The 20,633-nt window shown below is 43.0% G+C and overlaps 1 protein-coding gene across 1 annotated transcript in view; it reads left to right on the top strand.

Annotated features, from left to right (window-relative positions):
* Positions 1–5,930, top strand: part of HUNK (hormonally up-regulated Neu-associated kinase) — a 73,688-nt gene extending 67,758 nt beyond the window's left edge. Inside the window, exons 10-11 of the mRNA XM_066599069.1 lie at positions 1,648–1,810; positions 4,551–5,930. Coding sequence (XP_066455166.1) covers positions 1,648–1,810; positions 4,551–5,227 — 840 coding nt within the window. The 3' untranslated portion in view covers positions 5,228–5,930. The remainder of the gene's footprint in view (positions 1–1,647; positions 1,811–4,550) is intronic.
* The last annotated feature ends 14,703 nt before the right edge of the window (positions 5,931–20,633 follow it).

The following is a 20,633-nucleotide window of genomic DNA, read 5'->3' on the forward strand; positions in this document are numbered from 1 at the left end:
GCTCCCTATATGGAGAAGAGAGGCCTTATGGGCCCCCTAAGGCTCCTGGGCCCAGGTGCAACCGCATCCCCTGCATCCCCTATAGTTAGGCCAGTGCTTCCAGTGAGTTGGATGGAGCAAGCCACAGTAGTGTTGATTAGTGGATTCATCCGGAAGCGGTGTATATATATCTCTCTATGACACTGGAAGCATATAGATGTGCAGTAGGGCCCCATACACCCCTATGGGCTCTATAGGACGCCCGTGTGCCTTACTGTCTGCATGTGACATTGTCTACAGAAAACAAGAAATGGCACAAATAATATTGGAAGGTCCCTTCGAACTTGAGGTTCAGTGGAAGAACTAAAACCACGAAAGGGCCAACTTACAAGAAAGAGACAAAGATTCTTGACATTCCAACATTTTATGAGAAGGTGCAAGTGGAGTGCAGCCGGGCGATGTGAGCCGGGTTTACAAGTGCAGTATCAATCTAAGGGGCTCAGACCGATATCCCACTTGTCCCTGTAAACACGCACTTACTTGGCAAGTCACTGTTTTTGGTCACACTGTTAAAAAGCCTTAAAAACCTGTCTCAAAAATATAATAAAACGCCACAAAAATCCCACTTGGCGTCTCCATTTGCGCCGCCGGTTACAATCCGACCTCCTGACTCCTATATTGTTGTATAATTAACTAGAATTATCATTCAGGTTTCTAGGAAAGCTGGGTGACAAACAGTGAGGCATTGTGATGGCAAACACATTTGTTTTTCCCACACTTAAATAGTTAATAACATGACCAGAATGGACAAGACTTTGATATATTAAAGGGGTTTTCCCATTAAAGGGGTTGTCTACTTGTAAATAATTAATGATCTATCCTCAGGGCAGTTCATCAATAGTAGATTTGCATGTATCTGGCTCCTGGGACTCCCTCTGATCAGCTGTGGACTCCTGTACTGAGCTGATTTCTGCAGGAAGCAGACAGCTCCGTTCCCATTGCAGTGGCCAGGCCTGGTATTACAGGCAAAGTTGCCATTCACTTCAATGCCTGCAATACCAAGCCTGGCCACTGCAGCGGAAACGGAGCTGTCTTCTTCCTGCAAAAATCCGCTCCGTGTACATACACACAGGCCTAGAAAACAACTTATTGATGAATGTCCCATGCAGCAGACACTCGATCTACTATTTATGACCTATCCTGAGGGCAGACCATCAATAGTTTATAACTAGACTGGACTAGATCTAATCGCTGGGGGCTGACTGCGAGGACCTTCGGCGAACCTTAGACTGATGCACTCAAATGCTCCATGTTAACGGGTTGGTGGTGTGCATGCTCTACTGCTGCTCCATTCACGTCTATGAGACAGGTGGAGATCAATGCCCTCAGCAATCTATCCCATAGTAGTGAATGGAGTAGCGGTCAAACAAATATGCGCACCAGCGAGTTCACATGGGGTATTCATTTGCTCTGGTCGTGGGATTGCTGGAGGTCCCAGCAGTCTAATCCCCAGCGATCAGAGTTCCTCCCGATAGGGAATAAATGTGTTTAGTGGTAAAACCCCTTTTTATATAAAAATGTTGCCCCCTAAAGATAAAACCTGGCTAATATAATGACTGGTTGACTTCCTGACCTGCGATGTCTGAGATATGTGATTCTATTCAACAGGAGAGAAAACCTAAAGATTCAGAAAAACGAGGAGAACAGCGCTGCGGCCAAAAGAAGATGGAGAAATGCTCCCCATCCCACAGGCAGCCCCCTTGTGCCATTACCCAAGGCCATAACTCCAAGCCTGCCGCCAAGGAGAGGAAGTCCTCAAAGTCTGAGCGGGGTAAGGTCTAAAGCCTGCAGCATCATGATAAACCTTAAAGTGTTAAATTCTGGGACTCCTCTTTGGAGGACTATCAAATCCTTGCATTACATGGACAGTCCAGTCATTTGAATGGAAATTGTGTAATGCTTCGTTAATCCTCTGGAGGCGCTGCAGGAAAATTTAACACGTGCTACTGAAGTCTCTGACTACAGCTGATTGCTGTGGGTCCCAGCTACATCATACCCTGTGATCAGACAATCTGGGAACCCTGGTCCATTTTGAAAAATCTCCAACTTTTTCAACTCCTTTTAAGTAGTTCTTTTTTTTTATTACTTTTTATGTGGGGGAAGGTGGGGGATGGGGAGGGGGCGCTTCAATAATGCTCCCAAGGTATGTTTTAGGCTTCTATTGGATATGTTCAAAAATGTGCACTGCAGGGAAGTAGAATTGTTCCCCTATTTCCCACGCCGTTATGGATTTAACTACATAGTACATATGCAGTGGACGCTCGGGTGAGCCCACTGTTGATACTGTATATTGCACTAAATGCATTTATGGGATTTGATTAGCTCTTTTTAACCATCCATTAAAGTTAGTGGAAGCTATGTGGCCGCTCTGTCGATGTCCTATTCTAATGGGCCGCCACTATTGTATATACATGTGCAGAAGGACTTGTCTAGCTCAAGCCTAAGAGTGGCCATATACATTAGATGGCTGGTCAATCCTCTAAAGCAAGGACGTACGTTCCATAGAGAGAGACTATACGCTGCGATGGGGCCCATGAAGAGAGGAGCCTAGAAGGGTTTGGTCCCACCCCTTTTCTAGTGGTTGGCTGGGACCAGTGTAGGAATCCATTCTTCAAAGGAACTGTATTGTTCAAAAACAAAGGAATTGTGAATTGTCTTAAGAGTGATGGAAAGCGGTTCAAAAGGAAAGCAGACACCAGACCCTTCTGTCCTGGGTGCCCAAATCCAACACCTTTTAATAAGAGTCCTATTTTGAGCTTTGCTATGGGGCCCCCTCTCTTCTTTGTACGCCACTGATCTAATGTATAGGGGGGGGGGGGGGCTCCTGATTCTTCCTCCGCAACATCTGCAGATAAGAATGAATTGGGCAATTGGATTTCAGGCCTTTTTGTTCTAGGGAGATAAGCTTCTGTCAGACATCTTATCTCCTCTAGAACAAAAGCATTGAAATTCAATGGCCCAGTTCATTCTTGGAGTACTTTCACACGGGCCAACTATCAGCCCTACCCTTTATGACCTACCTGTTGCCTGTGAATTGAGACGGACTGCTGGAAGAGATCTCTGGCCCGCTCCACCTCCATTCACTGAACGATGATCGCTCCTAGCTGTTGGTACCGTTCTTGGAGACTTAAATGCCCAACAGTCGTTGTGCGTAAAAATGTCCTTATGTCCTTCTGCCTATTGAAAAAAAACAACACTAAACCAAACTGAGTGCTCATGTCTACGGGGGAGTCCGAATACATGGCTGTCGGCCAAACGAGCCTCGGACTGATGGCTATGGGTGGTCTATGTACAACTTTAAATGTTCTTCCAATACTCCTATTTTGCTAACTAGCTAATTTAGCTCTGATACCGACACACATTGGGACTTATTCACTAATACTGTCTAAAAATTAGACCGTGCAAACTAAGACTAGACCGTCTTAAAATGCACCAGATTCATCACTGAATGACAGATCTATCAGATTTAGATGAAGTCTATTCAGTCGAAATTAGACACAATTTTGGATGTAATTTAGGCCACGCCCCTTTTCCCCAGACCTGTCAAAGTATCTAAAAACATATATTGAATACTAACGTATAGTAAATAAGCCCCGTTGTCTCTCTATTAAAATAGTCCTTTGATTTTGAGATAAATGTTGACTTTAAATGTTTTATATTCTATTTTGCATAATAAAGTCAAAATCCTAAAACATATCATTATGTAACCAGCGATATGAATATGATACGTGGGTGGGTTTCTGTAAGCAATTATCCTCTTTATGTAATTAAGCAATTATATGTTGATTGAATTATTTTCCCAGGCTGATGGCTCAGTGGCACGCAAAATCCGAGCTGAAGGCCTTTTCACTTTACATGTAAACATTGATACATTTCATGCTTGAATAAACATACACCAATGCGTGTTCTACCATATATGGGAAACTGGCATCCATCCATCCATTCATCTCAGTAGTGACTGAGGATATAGATAGCAGGAAGGACAATAGTGGGCATGCCTCATAAACTGAAGGCTCAAAAAGTGGCTACCGCTCTACAGTATTCACAATGTGGTTGATATTTCCAAGTAAGTTACCATTATACAGGGTGAGGTAAAAGATATAAAGTCTGGAGACACCATTTTAATGGCGTAATAATGAGAAAATTGACTTCCAATATATGAAAGTAATTGAAGCCGCAATTTTTGGTGGAGAAAAACCTTTTTGGTGGCCATTTTGAACTTCGCCATATTGAATTCGTCTCAGGTTTTTTAAATACTAGGGGGTCATGTGATATATCAGTCTTGGCTAGAATCTACTCAGAAACACACTGGAAGTGTCAGTTGCACCTTATCTGGTAGAATGGCCGTCAAGGTCATCGGTTAAACGGATGTGTCCCGAGTTTTCCTCTTTACTCATCTAGGAGGAGATGGTGGTTAAAGAAGATGTACATCTAGCACTAATGTCTAGCAATTAGCTATGTAAGAACGTCCCATTTTGAAACAACTAATGCTCTATTCCTTTTTTTTGCAGAATCCATCACTAGGTTAAGCCCTTTCCATGAAGTCAGATTAAACAAGCCAGCCTGCGTCACCTCTTGTTCTTTGGAATACTTGGAATTGCAAAGTCCAGATCCAAGAACACCTAAAATCATGAGGCGTCAAGACTCCCACTCCCAAGAAACTGTGAACATGAACATGGGCGTCCGCATGAGGGAACCTCATCTGAATGTCGTACGTTCTTTTGAGTCCGTGAACAGAGAAGACCAAATAGAATTGTCTCCATCTCACCAGTATCGTGTCATTGATTCCCCGCCTTCCTTCTCCCCACGCCATTCCAATGAAAGAATTTTGTCCCCCATTTTTCAGTTTGACAACACAACTCCCGTGAAGGCTCATTCTACTCTTTCTTCTTTCATCTACGAGGACAAAAGTAGCCCATCTAGCTCGGAATCCATGTCCCCAACTTCTCCCCATTCTCCCCATTCTCCATCTTGTAACAACAATATATCCAACAACTTGGGAAGCCCAAATTCTGTACGAAGCCGTGGTCGGTTTCCTATGATGGGCATTGGACAGATGTTGAGAAAGAGGAGTCAGGTTACCTCTCCTAAACCTGAAAACCCATTGGAATCTCGAATTCCAGCTTTGCAGCAGATGAGCCCAGGCTATGCCAGTTTCAACTCTACCGATATGAATGGATTTTGCTGATTGGATGGCTTTTTGAGGACTGTGGTTTATTTGGGGACTCAAACCCTGTTTGTAGACAGAGGACAACTTGTTCATTATATTTGTAAATGTGAATTTTGTAATATTCCTCATTGTATCAAGAGCATTTGTATGTGATTTATTTTATGCATTGAGTTCATCACTTCCATGATGGCAGGGAGTCACACGAGCTCGGTCTGGTACAGTACAAAATATCAACCATTTTTACGGGACACATTTCCACAAATGTTACAATCCTGTTACATTTCTGTGGACCAAGTGCTGAGTTCTGCTGTAACTAAACTTTTTTTGAAATAAACCATACTGTGGTCTACTGACACTACCTACCACGGACCAACCTGCTTTCTAAGCTCTTCGTTTCCTGCACTGATCTTGATGCACTTGGGAAAACGATGGAACTGGAACAACTTGTGTCAAACGGCTCTTAAGGATTTATCTCCTTGCACATGAAGGTGTTATGATGTTAATAACTGACACTGTCACCGTTTCTCTAACGTTCATGGTTTTACGTCATTTTGTCTTGACTTTTCTCCCCTCCCGTCTTTATAAAACCTCAAGCTGCTCTATGAAGACTGACGAAGGTGTTGCTTTTGGTACTGTGGTTGAGTCACAGCTGATTTGGGCTTTTCGGTAGAGGATTGTATAATGTGGGGGAATCGGGGTATAATAGAGCAACTTCATTGGAGCCCGTTTTATTGTACAGTTTTTATTTTTGTACGTTTTAAATGGTTGCTTTACCCAAAACAAAGGGGCATGAGTTACGTATTAAGGTGGCCATATTCATTAGATAGAAGCAGGTTGATGGCCAAACAATCACTGAGCAACTGGTTGATCATCGATCATTTTGCAGATGCAGCAATACACATTTTTGTCCATATTGGCTGTTTGTCGTTCAGCCTGGCCATATATGTTCAGTGACACTGGGTGATGGGTGAAAGAACTTTCTGGAAACATTCCTTCAAGGAAGGATCAATCACTTTTTTTTTTTTGTCAAACTATGGGATGAAAAGTTTCCAGACTCTCCAAACGATGACAGTGGGTCAACGGTCACCTGAATTGATAGTTTATTATTAAATTTCACCCAATGAACAACCACTTTGGTTGAAATCTTCCATTTTCATTGCGTTTAGTCTAATGAGTATATGGGCACCTTAGCTGATCCTTGTCTGGTGTACAGTTTGGGACACCAAGAAGGTTCCGGTGCTCCAGCTTATTGATACATCCAGAGGTGTTATTGGAGGTATTGTATCTCCTATATGAACTCACCATTTTGATCACCAGAGAGTAGATCTATTGTTATTTATAATCAGACTCTTGGATGGATTGGCAATGATTCGCTTACCTCTATGTTAAGGTGGACATGCCCATTAGATAGACGTTGGTTGATGGAAGAACAACCATTGAATGAATGTTCGTCTGGTGAACAGTTGTTCCATCCATGGAGCCGCACATATTTTTGTCCATATTGGTATTTATAGTTGTTCAAATGGACCATTCATGTTTACCGACACCAGGCGAAGGACAAACTATCGCTAGATAAAAGACCTTTTCACACAAATGAACTTTCATATGATTGTTCATTCATTGAACCAAAATGTCAAATGCAGCCAACCCTCTCCTCCATCTCTATAGTCAACAGAGTATCCTATGAGGTTCGACCCTGTAAATGGTAAATTTTTGGAACATGTTGGACTAACTGGACTTTGCCTCCATCTACATAGACCTATCTGTATGTGACCCAGATATGAGCTGTGGATGCTTGGTGGTAGTGAAGCAAACCCAAAGATTAGTGACTTCCTCTGTAGCATAGACCTCATTTTTAAGAGGTTTTAGGAGTTAGACCTTATTACTGACACTCGTCTTAACTTGTTAGAGCATTAGGAATTTAATGTCTCCATAGTCACACGATCCTGCTGCCGACTGTGGGATGCCATGTTTTGTGACTACTGTACATAAGTCCTGTGTACAAAGCGGGGTGATGGAGCGAATCTTAACCAGTCTAGTCGCGTGACGTCAGCAGTTACATCTGTGTCGGGGCCGTTCCGTAGTGCATCGTGTATCGACGGTGCATACACGGTTGATTTGTAAAGCTCCTGCATGGCAGCGGTGAAAGTTGGGCACCACGCAGATACAATGGGGCAAATTTAGGAAAAATGTCATAAGGAAAAACTAATTTTCTTGTCCATAGCGACTGATCACATCACAGCTTTCACTTCGTTTTTTGCACTAGAAATTGAAAACTGGGCTGTGATTGGTTGCTATAGAAAAACTGTTATTCCCATAATAGTTGTCAGAACTCTGCTGCAATGTGTGGCTGGAGTACACAAACAGGGAAAGGCTGGGAGGCACTGGAGTTCTCAAAGATTTAGAAAGAAAGTTGTGAGTAAACTTAAACACTCACTAAGTTATTTTGAACATAACAAGCAGATACAGCAGAATACACATCTGGCATCCACACTGGACACTTCATCATCAGGGCTAATATCCTAATGGTTCCCCTATAGTTTATATAGAGGAGAACCCACCAGAATCCCAGCGGTCAGCATGCACATGGGAACTATGAGAAGAGCTGGTCACATGTTGACTGCCTCCTGTCAAGCCAGACTGTATGAATGTACACAGGATGGTGGGGTGCGGAGTAAAGGCAATCACATATTAACCCAACCCGACTTATCTAGTCCATTCCAAGAAAGTAACATCACATGAGCCCAACATTCACTTTGCCTCCTATTGACCTCTGTGTTGTCAGGGGTGGGAGCCGTCTTATATCTAGCAGCATGGAAATCGCTAACTTTTTTTTTTTTTAATGTTTATATATCAGAAAACCCCTTTAAGTATATTAGATGGTCGGCTGCACTCAGCAAAGTGCTGAAATGACTATTTTATCTTCACGCTCAGCTTGCAGTTGGGTAAATGATCCACCGGTCACCGGTTCAGCCCATACAGCTCCTATTCTGCTGGTTGCAGTTATATTGATGTGCAGGCGAATAACATAAAGAGGGGAAATTGTTGAAATTGTTCTTGCACCATTTTGAACGGGCGCGGCGCACCATCCGTGGTCGTTTGGATAAACTACATTTTATCCCTCTGGAATTTTTGTTATACAGAAAGAAAACACAACGACTCAACATTTTTGGAGTTTCCTGGTTTCCATATAGTGCAGGAACAAAGGACTTTGAAGACTTTTTATGTCTCGGCTTAGATTGCCACAGCCCAGTGAGAATGAATACAAAGGCATTAGGCTAGGTTCCCACGGGAAGGAAATCCCGCGGAAATCTCGTGGCTCGGCTGCACCGAAAAGCCGCAAGATTTCCGTAGGAGAGCCGCAACTTCAAAACCAGTGGCATTTTGCTGTGGGTTTTTAGCGGTTCGGCCACTGGCATTCCATTGTGGCTTTCTCTCCCCATAGAGTGGAGTGAGGCCGCAAAGGAAAAAAAAAAAAGGATTGACTTGCTGCGGCTGTCAATCGCCGGTTCTGCCCGGCTTTGCCACGATGGATTGGCTGCCCCATGTGGATGAGATTTTTGCAAAATCTCGTCCACATGGCTGGCTAATTCCAGGATTAGGAGCCGCGGGCAGATTTGAACGGATTCTGCATAGAATTTCCCCTGTGAACCAGGCCTTAGGGCACTTGCATAGGGGCGGTTTAAAAGTTATGCGCCAGATTCTCTGGTGCAGCTCACATGGGACATCCTGTGACTGTGCTCTCCTATTTGCTGAACACAGTATATTGACATGTGCGATTCTTCTCTGAAAGTCTGACAAGACTAACAAGACTGGGGCATGCTGTAATTTTAGATTTTTATGTGCATACACCATTCAAATAAATGGGTGCTATTGCCATTGTTCCATAAATCGGACATAAAAAGAAGTCCACGTACCCTGCGATTCAGAAATGGAGCTGGAAGCCCTCTGACATAATAATCAATGACCCTATGGTCTTGCAATGACCTTGTGACACATCTAGGTCCAACAGCACACAATCTGATTGCACTTATGGTAAAATGTGAACTTCTTATTTAATCTTTGAGTTCCTGAAAAATACAATTTGGAAGGAACTTTTGTTTACGAGCCAAGATGGAGCCAAGACAATCCATCGGCTGTTAACCGGGTACACTATACATTAGCGCCATCACAGATAGTGCTGAAACGTCTTGTAACTATTTCATTCAGTCCAGTGGATGAGCCGCAGTTTATTTACATTTGGTCGAAGTTTCTCACCCATTGTGACGGACTCCGGTCAACAAACAGCCTGCTGATTGATACTCGCTAAGTTGTTGTTACATGGATAGATGATTGTTACTATGATCATTCATCCCTATAGGGTTTACATTTGGCAGCAGTTTACATCCCCTTTTACATGGGGGTGGGGTGGGGTGGGGGTTGCTGTGCTGCCGACGAGCGACCGCTTTTGTGCCAGCATGAAAGATCCTGTCTGCCCACGAACAAAAACTGCACATTTATCCGCTGATCACCAGCATATTCAGACGGGCACATGATGGGCTAACAACTGTTCTTGCCAAATCACTGGCCCGTGTGAAAGGGCTTTAAAAGGGTTTTCCAGGAGTAAACGACTGATGACCTATCCTCAGGATCAGACATCAATAGTTGATTGGAGTCCATTTATCGCTTGAGATCCCCGCCAATTTACTAATTGAAAAGGCTGCAGCACTCAGGTGAGCGCTATGTTTCGATCTCACTCATGTGATGTCATGTCCATTGGTCACATGACGTGAGAGCATTCCAAGCGCCACTGTCCTTTCAATCAGCCGATCGCCGGGGATTCCAAAGGGCGGACCCCTGTTGATCAACTATTAATGAACTAGCCTAAGGCTGCTCATCAGTAATTTAGTTCCAGGAAACATTGGAAGACATTAGGGGGGAATTTTTCTTTCCTTGTATGGATCTTGTTGCCAATTAGATCATACTCCTTATTTCCATCAGTATTTCTAGTGATGATTGTAACAATGTTTTAGCCTATATTTATACATTGTCTCTCCATTTTGGTTCCCAGAGGTGGCATCCAACCCCCCCCCCCCCCGCCCTTTTATGATGATCATATACAAAAGCGATTGTCGTCTTGAGACAACTCCTTTTGGATCTACCCAAAGACATTTGATGACTGCTGGATGAACCCAACGAAGGGGCTAACCACATTGTCTTTTGTATCATCCTTTTTACGTATGGAGTCCAGAGGTGTGTGATGGCCTGACCGCGGGTCTCCAAACCCAAACTCGGAGCCTCATGTGCACCCCTAACATTCCATTGAAATCAACCAAATGTCTATGATAAGCGGTGGCTCCATGGAACCTAAATGTAATATCCATTCCAAGCATAGTGAAAACTGTTTTGTAGTTGGCACAGTCCTGGCACAAATAGTTCGTCTTTGCATGCATGCAGGCTTCCTGCGATCTGTTCTTTCACAGCTCGCTGCCTTTTGAAAGTGTTGCAGGATTCAGCTGCGTTAATAACGTATATAAAGGGACAAACCATGCCCGCTGCTGACTCCACCACGTAGGATCTGTCAGCTGTTGAATTCTTCCTCTCAGATTGTACCAAGGAATGTTTTTGAAGAAGACCTTCATTTGGGCAGAAATACATGAACATATTACATGAATATGTAATTAGCGCTTATTGTTCGAAGTCGCTCAAGATGTAGCAGAAAAGCCAACGTTCCTCTCCCCTCTCCTCGCCATGTGTAGTATAAACCACCATCAGATGCAGATTGTTTCGTTGTCATGTGGATGGAATTTGCATTGTACCTATTATTCAAATCACATTTTTTTATTGTAATTGAAACATTTTCATAAAATCACATTTCTTGAAACACAATCGTGTTCTCTGTTTTGTGGAATACGAACTTGATTACTGTCTATAAAAAAAAAATTTGGAACCAGAATCCCGCTCCCCTCTCCTCCCCTCTCGTGCCTATTTATCCTCCAGCTGTGTTGCCAACCCTTAAAAATCCTTAAATGCTTCACTCTTAACAACCATTTTACAAAATGTCACAGTATGAACCTTCTTAAATACCGTATTGTACTGCTTTGGAGTTTTAGATTTTCTTCTCTGCTCACATTTAAAGCTACATTCCAATTTCTGATATAAGAACCATGCGGTCTTGTAAAAGGATCTTGTGCTAGACATGTTATCGTTAACTAGGTGGTCCTTTTAATGTAATTAGGGTAACCCACAATATGTAGAGGATGAGGCAAAAGTCTGGACACACCCATCTAACTGGTGTAATAATGAGAAAATTGACTTCTATGTGAAAGTATTAATTGGGAAGAAGGCGGCATTTTCTGGTGTAAGAAACATTTTTGGTGGCCATTTTGAAATCACCATTTTGAATTAAAAACTCAGGATTTTCAAATAGGGGAAGGGGGTCATGTGATGTATCAATCTTGGCTAGAATTGACTCAGAAACACATTAGAAGTGTCAGTTTTGCCCTATCTTTACGTGTTTAGGAGTTATGTGAGGATAAAGTTTCACAAAGTGGTTACGTGTTTGATGTGTCCACCACTCTGCCGGATGCACATGGCTATACGTTTAATCCAGTCTTTATGAACATGCTGGTGAACCTCAGGTGATACGTCTTCATAGCCATGTAGAATTTGAAGTTTCAGGTGAACCATATTGCATTTTTTTTTTCGCATACACAAGGGACTTTAAATCACCTCTGAGATAAAAGTCCAAAGGCGTTAATTCGGGTGACCTTGGCAGCCAAACCTCCTCACCCAAACTTATGCCCAGGGAATTGCACATCTACATACAGCCACAGCAAAGTATGGAAGTGCGCCATCTTGTGGAAAGGAATATGGGAACTCACTGTTTTCATTGAGCATAGATGGGAATACGGTATCCTGTAACATCTGGACGGACTTCCCACCAATAAGTGATCCGTCAATGGAAAAAAAGTGCTGGATGGCAAACACAAAATACCAGCTTTACATTCACTTAACTCCTAACCAAGTAAAAATAGAGCAAAACCAGTGTCTTTCAGAGTAAATCCTAGCCAAGACTGATATGTCACATGACCCCGCTTCCAATTTGAAAAACCGGAGCTGAACTCAATATGGCAGAGTCTAAAATGGCCACCAGAAACCTCTCCTCTACCAATAAATGCAGCCTTCCTCCCAATTAATACTTTCATATATTGGAAGTCAATTTTCTCATTATTACATCAGTTAAACATGTGTGTCCAGACTTTTGCTTCACCCTGTATTTGGGTGGAATAAGTGCCTTCATTCAACTTGTGTCTTCAATTTCGGTGTGACCTTGTAGAAAAGGTGTCTCTGTGGGTGAATACTCACAGAATGACCATCTGAAAAAGCTATGATCCGACCAGCAAGTAGACTTTTATCACTGCGCTCACTTAGTACCTCTATCTCCCTGTAGATGTAGATCATGCCAGATACTAACTGCAACCTTTCACATTGCGGCAGATCACATACAGGCAGATTCTAAAAAGCACAGACAAAGCCTTTACTTTCTGCGTTGCTATAAGTTAGTGACCGAGCCAGCGACTTAGGATGTATCCACTGAATAGCCACTACTTTAGTAGACCCCCATCTAGTAGCGTTGGACCTCCTTTGGCCTTCAGAACTGCAGTAATTTCTTGTGACATAGATTCCACTAGATGATGACATAGTGCTGCATGAATATCGGCCCCTGCGGACGGGAAGCTCCTTGGAGTTGCTGCAGATTAGATGGCGGTGCTGACATGTTCCCACCAGCTGACAGGAAGGGGTCATCGATTCATGCTGCTTGCACCAAAGCCCGACCTCCCATCAGCACGGGGCAACAGAGATCTGGCTCCATCTGACCGGTGATGTTTTTCCGTTGCTCAGTGATTCAAGTTTTGCGCTCTTTTGCCCGCTGGTGTCTCGCCTTTCTGCTTCTCTTAGACACAATGGCGCTGGAACTGGTCGTCTGCTCTTATAGCCCATCCGTGCGAAGGAGTGGTGAGTTGTGCATTTGGACACATCAGTTGGAGCGCCAGCGCTCTTTCGCTACTCTTGACTGTGCAGTGTCCGTTCCTCAGAACGATTCCTGACATCCTCCTCAGACCCGTTTTGGTATCTAGTTGTTTCCATCCACAGGATTCCCTTTCCCTGCATGTTTTTCCTCGATCGCGCCATTCTCTGTATACTCTCTATACCGTTACAAGAGAAACACCCCTGCGGTTGGCAGTGAGACCCCGGCTAGTCTAGCGCTGATGGAAGTCACTCCGAACGCTGGATTTCCCCATCTAATGTGGATTCACACTGAAACTGATCCACGGAAAGCCTGTCACGTGATTTTATGCCGCCCTCCGGGGTCACGGGGAGAATTACCATACAGGGGAGCACCAATCATGAGATGGTTGGGGCTCTAATAAGGGTTCATTCGGTGTCAATCTCTGAGATCATTGAACCGGAGGACTCTTCTAATATTAATGGCCAGTTTACAGGCTCAGGCTCATAGCAGTTGCCTGTGCTAGCGCCTATAGCAATGCATAGAGCTTACATGGCTCCATAAATGGGTCATCCCAACACAAGAAGTTATCCCCTCTCCACAGGATAGAGGATAACTATCTGATTTGTGGGGGTCTGACCACTGGGAACTCAACTGGTCGTTAGAACCGGGGTCCCAAAGGTCCCTGAATGAATGGAGCTGCAGTCAAGCATGCATGCCACCACTCCATTCCCTTCAATGGGAAATAGACGACTGCTGGAGCTCAGCTATCTCCAGCAGTCCCTTTGCAACAAAGAGAGGGGCAGTTTGCATGCATAACCATGGTTCCCTTCATGCAAGGACCTACCTGGTTCTCATAATCAATGGGATTTCCAGCAGTCAAACCCCACTAATCAGACAGTTATTCCCTATCCTATGGATAAGGGATAACGTCTTTTGATGGCACGGCCCCTTTAATGAGCCATGCTGGCAGGGTACGATGCCTCTGTATGTATGCGGTCTGATAGAGCATGCAGTGATCTTTTTTATGTCGTTTTCTTACAAAGTCCACCTGAAAACCCATATATGCCTCTATATAAAAAGGGTTGTGTAGTAAGATACCGCAGAGCCCTTGTGCCCCTCCACGGCGGCGCTATTACCCATATCTTCTAATGGAGCTCCTGCTGCTCCAGAGGAGCAAATATTCCTCACAACCTGCAATATAAACAACATGGATAGCAAAGATACGGCCGCAGAGCTCTCATTAGTTGCTCCCCGGCGTCACGGATACGTAAATTATTCAAGATGCTAGAAACGTATACAAAAGACATATTTTGCATTCCATTAAAAGAATACGAAGCTTCGCTCTCAATTATTAAACACCCGGACATAAAAACCCACCATTACATCTGTGTTTTCAGATGCATCTTATTCTTTAGGGTGCTGTTTATCTTTAATGAAGAAAGCAAAATCTGAGCAACCATCGCCATGGTAACGGGCTGCTTCTTCTTTCCAGAAACGCAGAGGATGCAGCCGGCGGATCGCTCGCTCTCTTGATTAGCTCTAAAAATAGAAAGTATTTCTAGAGAATATTTGTTGTAGGTATTTTTGGCTGCAAAGGTGAGAGCGCGGCGATATATTAACCCTTCATGTACCGGGTGCTAGCGTACGACATGATGAAACGAGGACATGTGGTTAGCTGCGGAATAAAAGCTATTTTCAGTTTTTCACAAATCCACAATTTGTTAGGAACGAAATATTCCGGTAGCAACTTGTTGTTCCCATTTCAGAGATGAGCAAAGAAACTGCATGTGATTGGGGCTACACGGCGACTTGGGCTGCAGAACATGAGGATCACACAGTCACACTGTAGCATTGCATGTGGCTCGCACTGTGACCTGACGTAGTTGCAATGTGATAGTCACAAAAAATCCAAAACTGTTTTATTTTTGGTTTCAGGTTGTAAGTCCCACGTGACTTTGTCATCATAGATTGCAATGCAAGTCAAGTGCAAATGCAACCTGGCTACAATTGGGCTGTCTTTTTAACAGGCTAATGTGATTGTTCTCAGCAAGAGAAACCAAGTAATCTTGTAGATATGATACATTTAATGGCTAACAAAAATACATGATGTAATAGCAGCTTCCGAACCAACGCAGGGTTCTTCTTCAGGCTTAAATGAAGTAGATCCAAAGAAGCATGCATATATGTACACACATACTGATGACAAGGCACAGACATGGGTGTGATTGGTTTACACTTAAAGGAATACTGCAACAGAAAAACAAACATTTTTAACTAGACACTGATAAGGGAGTGAAAGTGTTATGGTCCCTGAATTACTGTTGGGGGGTTACCAGGCCAGCAGTCCTATCTGGGCACTCCACTTTAAAAAAGACATAGACAAACTGGAGCAAGTTCAGAGAAGAGTTACCAAGATGGTGAGCAGTCTGCAGATCATGTCCTATAAGGAACGGTTAAAGGATCTGGGAATGTTTAGCAGAAGAGATGGCTGAGAGGAGACTTAATAGCTGTCTACAAATATCTGAAGAGCTGTCACAGTGCAGAGGGATCAGCCCTATTGTCATCTGCACAAGCAATGGGATGAAACTGAAAGGAAGGAGACACAGATTAGATATTAGACAGTGAGGGGGATCAATGCGTGGAACAGGTTGCCACAGGAGGTGGTGAGTTCCCCTTCAATGGAAGTGTTCAAACAAAGGCAGGACAAATATCTGTCTGGGATGATTTTGTGAATCCTGCACTGAGTAGGAGGTTGGACCCGATGACCCTGGAGGTCCCTTCCAACTCTACCATTCTATGATTCTAGGATCTGTGCTATATATTTCTTATACCTCCCGAACATGCATGAATCCTCATGAAGAATTTAACCCTCTATTGAAAGTGTCAAAGTTGTTATAAATTTATATTCCCAAATTCTTCTATAGAGCTTCTATACACTTTCAATAGAGGGTTAAATTATTCACAAGGATTCATGCGTGACTGAGAGGTATAAGACATCTATAGCACAGATAACACTGCTGGCCTGGTAACCCCCCAACAGTAATTCAGGGACCATAACACTTTCACTCCCTTATCAGTGTCTAGATAAAAATGTTTCTGTTTCTGTTGCAGTATTCCTTTAAGTGTAAACTAATCACATCCATGTCTGTGCCTTGTCATAGGTATGTGTGAATAAATATGCATGCCTCTTCGGATCTACTTCATTTAAGCCTGACGAAGAACCCGAGAGGTTCGAAAGCTCGCTATTACATCATGTATTTTTGTTGGCCATTAAAAGGTCTCATATCTACAAGAGTATGTGGTTTCTCTTGCTGAGAACAATCATATTCTGCTTTATTGGCCACACGATACCAAACCTTTTTTTCATTTAACAGCCTAATCACAGCTCTAGGATGGTCATGTGACAGCAAGTCGCAGACAAGTCACACAGGTTCCTTGGTGGTATGACTTTTCTGAAATTTGATGTGGTGCGATCAAAGTCGTCTTGTAGCCCTAGGCTAAAGCAAGTATTCAATGTGTTAAATGAGGGCTGTGCAGTACTGTTCTCGCCCACATCTCAGCTGCCTGGATCCCTGAGTGTGTGACAAAAAAGAAAGATGGACTTAAAGGGTATCTAAGGGCTCGTTCACATTTCCGTATTTGCACAGCATATTACACACACAAATTTTGCAATACACAGTGAATAGATTTCAATAGGTTGGTTCACCTGAGTGTATTTTTTCATGCGATGCGCAATCACGTGAAAAAATGCGAGGCATGTCCTATCTTGGTGCATATTATGCACTGTAGAAGGCTATTAAAATCAGTGGGCGTGCGTAAATATGCAGGAAACCCGCGGCGCACAAACTTCCTCCAACAGCAGCCTGGAGAAGAAAAGCAGAGGCGCTTCGACGACAAGGAGGAGGTAAGTATATGGGTTTCGGGGGGGGGGGGCATGGGCGCTATTACCACTGGGGCTGATATAGGGAACAATATTAGTAATAGTATTACTACTGAGACCAATATAGCGGACACTATTACTACTGAGGCCGCTGTGGGAGTCACTTTTACTACTAGGGCTGATATAGAGGACACTAACTACTGGGGCTGAAAAGGGGACACTATTACTATTGAAGCCACTGTGGGGGTCACTATTACTACTGTGGCTGATATAGGGGACACTATTACTACTGAGGCCACTGTGAGGGGTCACTATTACTACTGGGGCTATTTTGGGGTCATTATTACTACTGGGGCTGATACAGGGGACACTATTACTAATGAGGCCACTCTGCACATGGCAGCATACCTCAATCTGACTTAGGTTATGTTACACGTGGCGGAAATGCTGCGGAATATACGCAGTGGAGATTTCTGTGGCAAATTGCACAGCATTTCCGTATAAAAAAAATTCTAAATCCACATCAATGGTGCAGATTTTGACTGGAAATGAACCGCGTATCCACAGCTGATTTCATATTATACGGCGCTCCGCCTCACCTCCTCCAAAGGCCTGACCCCTGATATATCTACATATAGTTATTAGCGCGCCCCCTTGTTACAGTCCTGGGTATAATAGATGATGGGAGAGATCTCTGTACCGACCCCTGATATATCTATACATAGTTATTAGAGCACCCACTTGTTACAGTCCTGGATATAATAGATGATGGGAGAGATCTCTGTACTGCCCCCTGATATATAATACATAGTTATTATATCACCCCCTTGTTACAGTCCTGGGTATAAATAGATGATGGGAGAGATCGCTGTATTGACCCCTGATATATAATACATAGTTATTAGAGCGCCTCCTTGTTTCAGTCCTGGGTATAATAGATGATGGAAGAGATCTCTGTACTGACCCCTGATATATCTATACATAGTTATTAGAGCGCCTCCTTGTTACAGTCCTGAGTATAAATAGATGATGGGAGAGATCTCTGTACTGACCCCTGATATATTATACATAGTTATTAAAGCACCCCCTTGTTACTGTCCTGAGTATAAATAGATGATGGGAGAGATCTCTGTACTGACCCCTGATATATTATACATAGTTATTAGAGTGCCCCCTTGTTAAAGTCCTAGGTATAATAGATGATTGGAGAGATCTCTGTATTGACCCCCGATATATGTATACATAGTTATTAGAGCGCCCCCTTGTTACAGTCCTAAGTATAAATAGATGATGGGAGAGATCTTTGTATTGACCCCTGATATATCTATACATAGTTATTAGAGCGCCCCCTTGTTACAGTCCTGGGTATAATAGATGATAGGAGAGATCTCTGTACTGACCCCTGATATATCTATACATAGTTATTAGAGCGCCCCCTTGTTACAGTCCTGGGTATAATAGATGATGGGAGAGACATCTGTACTGACCCCTGATATATCTATACATAGTTATTATAGCAACCCCTTGTTACAGTCCTGAGTATAAATAGATGATGGGAGAGATCTCTGTACTGACCCCTGATATATTATACATAGTTATTAGAGCGCCCCCTTGTTACAGTCCTGAGTATAAATAGATGATGGGAGAGATCTCTGTACTGACCCCTGATATATAATACATAGTTATTAGATCGCTCCCTTGTTACAGTCCTGGGTATAATAGATGATGGGACAGATCTCTGTATTGACCCCTGATATATCTATACATAGTTATTAGAGTGCCCCCTTGTTACAGTCCTAAGTATAAATAGATGATGGAAGAGATCTCTGTCTAGTCCCCTGATATATCTATATATAGTTATTAGAGCGCCCTCTTGTTACAGTCCTGGGAATAATAGATGATGAGAGAGATCTCTATACTGACCCCTGATATATTATACATAGTTTTTAGAGCGCCCTCTTGTTACATTCCTGGATATAATAGATAATGAGAGAGATCTCTGTACTGACCCCTGATATATTATGCATAGTTATTAGAGCGCCCTCTTGTTACATTCCTGGATATAATAGATGATGAGAGAGATCTCTGTACTGACCCCTGATATATTATACATAGTTATTAGAGTGCCCCCTTGTTACAGTCCTGGGTATAATAGATGATGGGAGAGATCTCTGTACTGACCCCTGATATATCTATACATAGTTATTTGAGCGCCCTCTTGTTACATTCCTGGATATAATAGATGATGAGCGAGATCTCTGTACTGACCCCTGATATATTATACATAGTTTTTAGAGCACCCCCTTGTCACAGTCCTGGGTATAATAGATGATAGGAGAGATCTCTGTACTGACCCCTGATATATTTATACATCGTTATTAGAGCGCCCCCTTGTTATAGTCCTGGGTGTAATAGATGATGAGAGAGATCTCTGTACTGACCCCTGATATATTATACATAGTTATTAGAGCGCCCCCTTGTTACAGTCCTGGGTATAATAGATGATGGAAGAGATCTCTGTACTGACCCCTGATATATTATACATAGTTATTAGAGCACCCCCTTGTTACAGTCCTGGGTATAATGGATGATGGGAGAGATCTCTGTACTGACCACTGATATATCTATACATAGTTATTATAGCGCCCCCTTGTTACAGTCCTGGGTATAATAGATCATGAGAGAGATCTCTGTACTGACCCCTGATATATTATACATAGTTATTAGAGTGCCCCCTTGTTACAGTCCAGGGTATAATAGATGATGGGAGAGATCTCTGTACTGACCCCTGATATATTATACCTAGTTATTGGAGCACCCCCTTGTTACAGTCCTGGATATAATAGATGATGGGAGAGATCTCTGTACTGACCACTGATATATCTATACATAGTTATTATAGCGCCCCCTTGTTACAGTCCTGGGTATAATAGATGATGGGAGAGATCTCTGTACTGACCCCTGATATATTATACATAGTTATTAGATGGCCCCCTTGTTACAGTCCTGGGTATAATAGATGATGAGAGAGATCTCTGTACTGACCCCTGATATATTATACATAGTTATTAGAGTGCCCCCTTGTTACAGTCCTGGGTATAATAGATAATGGGAGAGATCTCTGTACTGACCCCTGATATATCTATACATAGTTATTAGAGCACCCCCTTGTTACAGTCCTGGGTATAATAGATATGAGAGAGATCTCTGTACTGACCCCTGATATATTATGCATAGTTATTAGAGTGCCCCCTTGTTACAGTCCTGGGTATAATAGATGATGGGAGAGATCTCTGTACTGACCCCTGATATATCTATACATAGTTATTAGAGTGCCCCCTTGTTACAGTCCTGGGTGTACTAAATGATGAGAGAGATCTCTGTACTGACCCCTGATATATTATACATAGTTATTAGAGCGCCCCCTTGTTACAGTCCTGGGTATAATAGATGATGGGAGAGATCTCTGTACTGACCACTGATATATCTATTCATAGTTATTATAGCGCCCCCTTGTTACAGTCCTGGGTATAATAGATCATGAGAGAGAT

The sequence above is a fragment of the Eleutherodactylus coqui genome, chromosome 4, assembly GCF_035609145.1.
Source record: "Eleutherodactylus coqui strain aEleCoq1 chromosome 4, aEleCoq1.hap1, whole genome shotgun sequence".
Classification (NCBI taxonomy): Eukaryota; Metazoa; Chordata; class Amphibia; order Anura; family Eleutherodactylidae; genus Eleutherodactylus; species Eleutherodactylus coqui.